The sequence below is a fragment of the Argopecten irradians genome, chromosome 10 (genome assembly GCF_041381155.1).
Source record: "Argopecten irradians isolate NY chromosome 10, Ai_NY, whole genome shotgun sequence".
Lineage (NCBI taxonomy): Eukaryota > Metazoa > Mollusca > Bivalvia > Pectinida > Pectinidae > Argopecten > Argopecten irradians.
The window spans coordinates 8,694,938-8,704,648 of NC_091143.1; the positions used below are offsets into that span (position 1 = coordinate 8,694,938).

Below are 9,711 nucleotides of genomic sequence, written 5' to 3' on the forward strand. Positions count from 1 at the left end.
CCGTCCAAAGGATATCGGCTTCAAAATAGCCTAAATATGGCAACTTGCTACTATCTGCACAATAAACATCTATCCCAAAGTCATCTAATGACCTAAGTTCTGTGTCACCAGACAAGGAATCAAAAAATTTCTCACTACATGTAGACACCATAGAGCCTGTATCCACTAAATACTTAACAAACGCCCCACATACCTTTATTTCCGCCTCGTTAGCTTCTCCAACCAATCTGTCTTTAATATTCTTTGGACTTCAGTTTCACCATCCCCTATCTGCCCAGCTACAGAGGAGGTTACTCTTTTGGCGATTTTGGACTTTTGTTTGAACTCCTATTTTCATCCTTGTTTCCCTCATCTTTCTCCTTTCGGTAATTTCCACCACTTTTGTTCTGTGGCGGTCCATGAGAATTCTTGCAAAATTTAGAGTCAACTTTAGTTTCCAGAGATTTAAACTTACTAGCTAGCTCTGAAACATGGTTCACCAACAAATCTAGTTTTGAACTCAAATCCTGTTCAACCTGTACCGGTTGGTGTTGTGTTGTTTTTTTTAGAATTACCACCCTTTACTTTGTCAGCATTCTTTATCTCTAAATCCACAGCCCTAACCTCTCTGACCAAAGAGTCAAAAGTACCGACTGTATTATAACGATGTCGAGTCTGATTTTTAAGGCGTTCACTACCAAGAGATGTCCAAAATTTGGATCCCAACATACCAACTTTAGCAGAATCCTCAATGTGTCCACTCTCAATAGCAGATTGTTACAATGACTCCAGTCTGCAAGCAAATGACACAACTGACTCCCCTTCTTGTTGAGTTTCGGAATAGAATTTTTGGAGAGTAGCGACATTCCCAAATAACACATTAAATTTTTCAATAATGAGTTCATAACCCGAATCACCCCGTAGCTAGTTAACATCTGACGCGCAGTACCCCGTAACGACTGACGTATAACCTGCCTCACAGGGTAGCTATCCTCTCTCATCAAACATCTTGCCTCGCATCTCCACACATGGAAAGTAACGTCTCCCTTTTGATCGTCTCCACTGAAAGGGGGTGTTTTAGGCGTGCGGGGTACTACAATACCCTGGTTACCTATAGAGTTCAACACTGATTCGCCCCTAGAAGGTGATCTGACATTTTCTTTACCTACCGTTACATCATCATACGCTAAAACTGATTCGTGCCCGACCCCGACTTTTTCTCATGGGTGTACTGGTCTTATCTGCTCTTCCTAAAGCAAGCAGCTGCTCATACTCCTCAGTTGTTAAAAACTTGTAATGCCTAGCATCTAAACTACTTATTAGTTCATGGACACTTACCGATTCTTTTGGTCTGGTACCGGTCTCGGTAGACTGGAGTTTCATGTCCTGGCCTCCGTGCGCCATGCTTAAAGGAAAAACCGTCGGCTGTACAACTACGGGTAAGAAGCTCAAAAAAAACTTAACGAAGTTACTGTACCCGGGTCAACACATAGAAATATTGAACACAGAACATAGAAACACAACATTGAAGTATATTGTTATGTATGACACTAAATACATATAGTTATGAGATAAGGGAGATAACTCCTATAGCTTTATTATCAATACATCCTATAAAGTTCATATCATTGATTTAGGTTATAGAACTTTCTAGAAAATTATCATGTATAAACAAATATGTTTGTAAACATGTTGATTATAAGTAGAGATCTAGAATGATCTATTTCCAGAAAGTTCTCTGTGTTTATTTGTTTACTGTTTTTAGATATTTCTAGAAGTAGAAGGTTCTCCAATATTCTTGAATTAGGGTTTAGCTATATATACTCCAACTGTCCAAAGCTAATCAGAACTGTAATGAGACCTGTAATTAGACATATCAAGAATTGTATAGCGCCATATAAGATTCTATTGGGAGAGCTATTGTGACTTTATCTGTGGATTATTACAACACTTTGTGTGGATTTATTCATATTGCCTGGAACTTTACAAATCTTCTGTGGACATTCATTTTCCTTGTGGATTTGTGCTTATTGTTGATTTGAAACCTGGAAGGATAAAGGATTATACCAGGACATTCACATACAGATAAGTAACACTTTAAATCATCATATTACTCTTGTACCACCACCAATTACTTTAGATATTGTAAACCATCTCTGTATAATATTGTATATATAATTAAATTATATTTTGAATTTAGCTGCTGGTTTCTCATTTCTGTTATTCGTTCTTGTAACAATATGTATTCACATAAAACATAAAATAAATATCTCGCAAACACTCCACACAAAATATATACAACTCAACCTAACTCTCGTACTCAACCTAAAGCAGTTCGTACTTATAACAGTCAAACAGTCTTGTCCGAGTCGTCAGAGTGAGTCAATCAGTAAATGCAGAGTACAAATTATGTCAACAAAGCTGCGAAATAAATGGTAAATACTAGGACTACAAAATAGTTCAAAATACCAGATACATTTTTATAACATTTAGTTATTTACAGGAATCACTGAATGTTCGTAAATCCGTACGTGGCCTGGACCTCTAGCTCGGTGTCGTGGTCCTCCGCGCGCTAAAATTGGGATCTTGTTGACGCAGGCTGTTGACAATGGAAATTGGGCTTCGGCTCATGATATCCATGTTCACGTCGTCCGCTCGGGGTTTCAAAATTCTCAAAATATTTCAACAATATTTTATTGATATTATGTACATCAACAGGATTGGACATCAGGCTACGCCTATTTAAGTCCTCTCCAGATCATATTCTAAAGTATATACATGAATTCATTCTGCAATTCATTAATACATATATTTATATATACAAATAAATTGAATTAGTTACAGTATAGTAATATTAATAATTACTAATTAAAGGGGGATAACTCCAATTTTATTTTTAATAGAAAATGTTTCAGAACAAGTTTAGTTATTTGGATTTCATATTCCTAATGATTGTAGTTTTTGGATAGGGATAAGAATCATGCTCATTTATTGACAGACTAACATACATACACACCATGAGATATTAGGCCAAAAAGTCCCTGTGCTTATGCACAATGACCCATCCCCTTGGAATATGTATGAGAGTCTGACAACAAATGAGCATTTTGTCTTCAGGTGAATATGAAAAAAAAGTGGTAGGAGATTGAATGCAATTTTTTATGCAATTGGAGTTAACCAACATTTGTTTCTAATATGTACATAGTTTGATTATTCAATTAAATAACTATTATAGTATAAAAGATTCTCAATATTCGATAATTCAGTATTCAGTATCCATCCACCTAATATCATTATTGCAAAATTTACATCCACATAATAGTGTTTCAATGTTTAAATGATTATGATTATCTGGTAAACCTAAGTTCTGTATTCCCTGTATAAGAACTGCTCTCTGTTCATAGAAGTGCCTACAGTCAAAGAAAAAGTTATATGAATTTTCATTGGTATAATAACAGGAACAGGCTGGAGATTCTGATCGTGATAAAGATCAGAGTTTAAGTTACTTGCTTGGTTTCGTAGCTGGCACAGAATAATGCTATATTTACGGTCGCCATGATATTTGAAAATATTAGAAATTTCTGTAGTAGGAATATTATTATCAATTTTGATACTTTTTTTTAAAATTGTTCTAATGAATTATTAAATATGAATTCTATACCTGTTTGATTAAATTCTCTTAGCATTGAGGGAATAAAGCTGTTGGAGTATAATTCAGTTCTACAGAGGGGGGATTAAACAGGCGATTATTCCTTAATGTGTAAGGAGTATTATTAATATCATTAAAGAATGGGTCAATCAAATTAGTAAGATATCTAGGGGATTCATTATTTACAATTTTAAACATCAATATTGATTTATGTAGTTTTCGTCTGAATGCAAGTGAATCAAGTCCAACTTCAGCATAAAGTTTATTATGCGATGTTCCTCTTCTCAGGCCTGTTATAATTCTTATTGCTTCTATCTGTACAGATTCTAATAAGTCTTTATCTTGGTTTGTACAATTATCCCAAATGACATCACCATATTCTAAAACAGGTCTTATAAAGAATGTATAAATTTTTAAAAGGCTCTTTCTATCTACATTATGTTTTAGTAATCTTAAAATATTTAGTCTTTTAGAGGCCTGAGTATAAATATTATTAATATGTTTGGACCATTTACCATCACTACTGAAAATTACCCCCAAATGTTTATGAAATAGAACAGAGTTTACAATATCATCTGCAAATAAAATACCAGGATTGAATATATGTCTTTTTCTTGAGAAATGTACTGTTTCTGTTTTTGAAGGATTAAAATTAATATCCCACTTCTTTGCCCAATTATTGATATTACTTAGATCATTGGTTAGATTATCTGCAATTTCTACATGGTTATCAGTTATTATTTCATAAAGTGAAATTTCATCAGCAAAGAGTTTAATTTTACTATTTACACATTCAGTTATGTCATTAATATATAATAAGAATAGGAATGGCCCTAAGACAGAACCTTGTGGTACACCGGCATTGACATTTTTAAAAGAAGATAGGAAACCCTCAGTAGATACTCTTTGTTTTCGATCAGAAAAATAATTTCGAAACCACTGTAACACTCTCCCTTTTATACCATAAGATGCCATACTCTGTCGAAAGCTTTGCTAATATCGCAGAATATAAATTTTATTTCATTGTTTATATCCAAATTATGCACTATCGTATTATAAATATCTAGTAACTGGTTAACTGTAGAGTCTTTAGACAAAAATCCTGATTGGTGCTTTGTTATAATATCGCACTCTTTCATATAGTTAAACATATATTTAAAAATTACTTTTTCTATTATTTAACTAAAGCATGGTGTTACAGATATTGGTCTATAATTTGAAGCATTACTCTCGAGCCCTTTTCCTTTATAAATTGCATTGATATTAGCTGTTTTCCAAGATAATGGAATAACTCCAGTTTGAGGAGGTTAATGCAAGGTTAAATTTATCGGAGTACCAGTGTACTCAATCAGCTCGTATAACGACGTGAAAGAACACCCTTGCCCGACTGATTTTCTTGAGGCTGACGAGGAGGTTATCGACCAAGTGAATTTTCTCAACAACAAAAATGAAGATCTGAATACAGGTCTAGGTTGTCACATCTTAAAATTTAATGCAGATCTCCGAGATTGTAGAAAGAAAAATAAATTTAGATATAGATGAACTGTTGTCAGACGGCCTACACCCTGATGAACTTTTTGCTAGGAAATGGCTACATAAATTAGAGCTTGACATTGTTAAGGAGTGTTTTAAAGAAACAGACAGTGTTGATATTTGTGTAGACCTTCAGGAATTATTCGCGTTCAACCAACAGGAACAGAATGTCTAAGGGGGACCAGCAGTTTGAGCAGTTAGATCAAATTGGTCAAGATGATAACGCCACAGCTACAGCGGCACAAAACATGATAGAAATTATTATGAAGTCGTTTGATACACAGAGGAATCTACAAATGGATATATTCCAGGAGACAATGAATGAGATTAAGGCTCAGAGTCAAGAAAATATGAGGTGTCAGAATGAGGCTTGGGGATCCTTATTATCACTACGTTGGTTAAGACGATCTGAGAACATTCCATTAGGGGTCACGTCAAGATGACCTTTTGAAATGGCCAATCAAATTGGCACTGCCAGAATCTTGCCTGGGGACGAAAGAGTTTGAAAAAGCTGTCCAAATTATTTTCGTGTATGTAGTCATCTCGCCCGAAGTGTACACCAAAGCTAATTGCATATGTATACTGGGGCGAAAAGACTACTTCAATTGATGTTGTAAGGTGGAGAAACTGCATTTGCTCTGAAATACACGTGGTATAAAGGTCATCTGGACGTGACCCCTTATAGGATATTCTATTGAACGGAGTGGTTATAAGGATCTGTGTTTTAATCAGATTGCATGAAAACAAAATAACAGCTGAACATCAACGCCAGCAATCAGTGCACAGTTTCGGTGAGGAACTAAAGGTCATCGAGGATAGAGAGAGGAGATACCCACCTTCATTTGGTAGAAGGCCATTTCCACCGAATACTGGTCAAATGACTTCAGAGACATTTGATCCAGGCTCACTGCAAGGACATAGCAGACCCAGGGGGCCCGCATCCTCAACTTTATGAGTACCTCTAGGGGTGCTGGAAAGGGCCCTCAAACCAAGCTTCCAGTTTATGAAGTAAATGAAGACATTGAGGTTTTCCTCGTACCATTTGAACGCCTTGCAGAAAGATATGGCTGGCTTGACGCTGAGAAAGTGGACCGCCTGTACGAATGTTGAAAGGGAAACGCTATGTGGCATATATGTTCTTTGCCAGGATTAAGAAGGAACTATGCCCAACTTAAGGATAGTCTTGTGAGGCGCTTTGGAAGACGGGATCTTCCAACTACAGCCAGAAATAAGCTGCACGATCTTCTCCAAAAGAGCCTCAACAATGATGAATTTGGGGAGGAGGTGCGTCGTCTCGTTACGTTAGCTTACCCTGGAGTTGACCTCAAATTGCAGGACCAATTAGCTGCGGAAACCTTCCTAAAGGGCTATAAAAATATCAGAGTGGCTTACAATGTTATGAATCAGAAGTCCCTGACACTGAATGCTGCTAGCGAATTGGTGACTGCACAGGAACACAACTTCCGCGCCACTTCTGGAAGAGACAAAGAGGATTGGCGGGGAGGACGTTCACGGCGCGTGTCTTTTGCAGACGAAGAGGCTATGGCAGAGGATGAAGAAGTGTTAAGTACAAAGTTGTATAGCTCCTCCACCGTCCAAGCAATAGAAGCTAGACTTAAAGAACTGGAATCCCTGGTGAAGAATAGTTCTCTGGAATGTAGGTCTCGGATTCAACAATATCAGCAGAGTAATTTGGCAGCTTACGACAAAGCATGTTTCCAGTGCGGAGAAAAAGGGACACTTCAAAAGGGACTGCAGATCAAGATCGCCAAGCCCAATATCACGTTCTCGCAGTCTATCTCCCGGTCGAGAACAAGTAAAGATTGCTCGTATCAACAACAAAGAAATGAGTATTGTCGTACCGGTGTTGATGAATGGAACCTTGGTTGATGGAGTGATAGATACAGGTGCAGATGCCACTGCCATCTACAAAAAGTTAGCGACAACACTTGGCATTCTACCAAAGGATCCTCAACAAGTTCGCCTGATGAATGCAGAAAATGGTGGGAGATGACAGCCTTTGGAGATGTCACTGCGACACTCCAAATCGGACAGAAATCAAAGAAATGGTCAGTCTACGTGCCACCAATCAGGGACAACCTCCTTCTTGGCACTTCATTCTCAAGAGTTGGAGGCGATTATTCACACGGGGGAAAGAAACATCGTAGTTAATGGTGAATCTTATCTGTGGGAGGACTCTCACTAATGGCAAGGATTGTGACATTACACTGAAACAGGGCACCTATCTTGGAAATATCGAGGAAGCTGAAATTGAGAATAAATGCAAAACTGGAAACTGCGAAGAGCCCATTAAGAAGACTGAAAATACTGCACCAGCAAAGACCACTTATAACTCCAATGCGCCCCCACATTTACAGGCATTGTTTAAAGAAGCTTCTAAAAACTTGGATCATAAGAAATGTAAAGAACTGCAAGATCTTCTATGGGAGTTCCAGGACATTTTTGCCAAAGATGATTATGACTTTGGAAACTTCAGTGGTGTAAAACATAAGATCCTAATTGAGGATTCTCCACCTATCAGACAACCAGCAAGACGGACTCCTATAGGATTCCAGGGGGAGGAGAATGAGCATCTAGAAAAACTCCTTAAAGCTGGAATTGTCATTCCATCCAGTTCTGAATGGGCATCGCCAGTAGTTTTGGTCCGGAAGAAGGATGGCACTGTCAGATGGTGCATAGACTACAGAAAAGTAAATGCTGTGAGTGTTAAGGACGCATATCCGTTGCCAAAGATTGAAGAGTGTCTCGACACTTAACGTGGGACAACAGTCTTTTCAACGTTGGACCTCATGTGTGGATACCACCAGTTGGAAGTGGATGAGCGAGATAGGCCCAAGACGGCTTTTGTCACCAAGAAAGGTCTTTATGAGTACACGAGGATGCCATTCGGACTCTGCAATGCTCCGTCCACTTTCCAAAGAGCCATGGAGTTAGTTCTTTGAGGCCTGCAGTGGTCTATTTTTCTGATTTACCTGGACGAGGTCATCGTTGCTTCTAAATCCTTCTCGGAACACCTTTACCATCTTCGACAGATGTTCGCTTGTTTTCGTTCCCACGGGTTGAAGCTGAAGACTAAGAAGTGTAGCTTGCTGAAAACGGAAGTCCTTTTCCTTGGTTATGTGATAAGTGGAGAGGGAATTTCCACCAACCCAAAACTGGTATCGGATGTGATAGACTGGCCAACTCCAATGAAAGTGCGCGAACTTCAATCCTTCCTGGGGCTAACAAACTACTACCGACGTTTTGTTCTTGGGTATGCAGAGGTATTACACCCACTTTATGATCTCATGAGAAAGGGTGTTCGATTTGAATGGAATAATAGGCAGGCTGAAGCTTTCCAAACACTGAAACGCGCTATCACACGTGCACCTCTCCTTTCGTATCCCGCAGAGGATGATGCTTTGATACTTGACACGGATGCGTCTAATCAGAGTATTGGTGCCGTTTTGTCCCAAGTTCAAAATGGAAATGAAGTGGTGGTTTCCTACCCAAGTAGACGGCTGACCCCGGCCAAGGAGAAATACTGCGTGATACGACGGGAGCTCCTAGCTGTGGTAGCCTTCTGCCATAATTTTAAGCATTATCTGCTAGGAAGAACATTTCTTCTTCGGACGGATCACAGCAGCTGGTCCTGGCTCTTCCGATTCAAGTCAACACAGGGACAACTCACTAGGTGGCTGAAGAACTGAGTCAGTTTTCCTTCACCATCCAACATCGGGCAGGAAAACAACACAGTAATGCTGACGCCCTTTCAAGGCGCCCTACAGAGGAATCCTGTGACTGTTACTTTGCTGGAGCATCGGTAGCTTCTTTGCCGTGTGGAGGGTACTTACATTGTTCTAAACTACAAGAGTCATGGGAAAAGTTTGAGAGCGATGTTGATGACATTCTTCCGATCGCAATAAGGCAATGTGGAACTGATGAACCAAAGAACATAAAAAGCATTCAAAAACACTCCGAAGAAACGGTTGAGTGTAATTGGATGGATACGATGAGCCTTCAGAAAATGCAAAATGCTCAAAAGGAGGATGAGGACATTGCTTTACTGCTGGAAGTTATCCAGGGAAACACCACGTTCTCCAAAGATGAAGCTCACGGTCAAAGCCCAGAGTTCCGTCGATATTTGCTGCTCATTTCCCAAATGCGAATAGTCAACGGAGTCCTTTACTACGAATGGGTAGGGGATGCGGGGCAGAAGTCACTGCGACTCCTGGTACCGAACAGACTCTGGGGAAATATCATAGAGTTTTGTCATGAAGCAGCATTCTCAGGGCATCAGGGAGAAAGGCGAACGCTCGAACGGGTAAAACAGGGATACTTCTGGCATGGCATGGCCACGGATGTGTCAATCTTCGTTGCAGCTTGTCGGAAATGTACAGCTTCCAAAAAGGACTGTCTGACCAAAAGAGCGCCTCTGCAGAACTATATTAGTGGAGCACCGATGGATCGTATTCAGCTTGATGTCTGTGGACCTTTTTCAGTGAGCGATTCTGGGAACAACTTTATACTGGTTATAATAGACCAGTTCA

General features: G+C 39.1%; 1 protein-coding gene across 1 annotated transcript; it reads left to right on the top strand.

Moving 5' to 3' along the window:
- The first annotated feature begins 5,884 nt into the window (after positions 1-5,884).
- On the top strand, positions 5,885-7,069 carry LOC138333044 (uncharacterized). The gene has a single exon (XM_069281149.1). The coding sequence runs from the start codon at positions 6,284-6,286 to the stop codon at positions 7,049-7,051; it is 768 nt and encodes a 255-aa protein (XP_069137250.1). The 5' UTR covers positions 5,885-6,283; the 3' UTR covers positions 7,052-7,069.
- Positions 7,070-9,711: the final 2,642 nt, after the last annotated feature.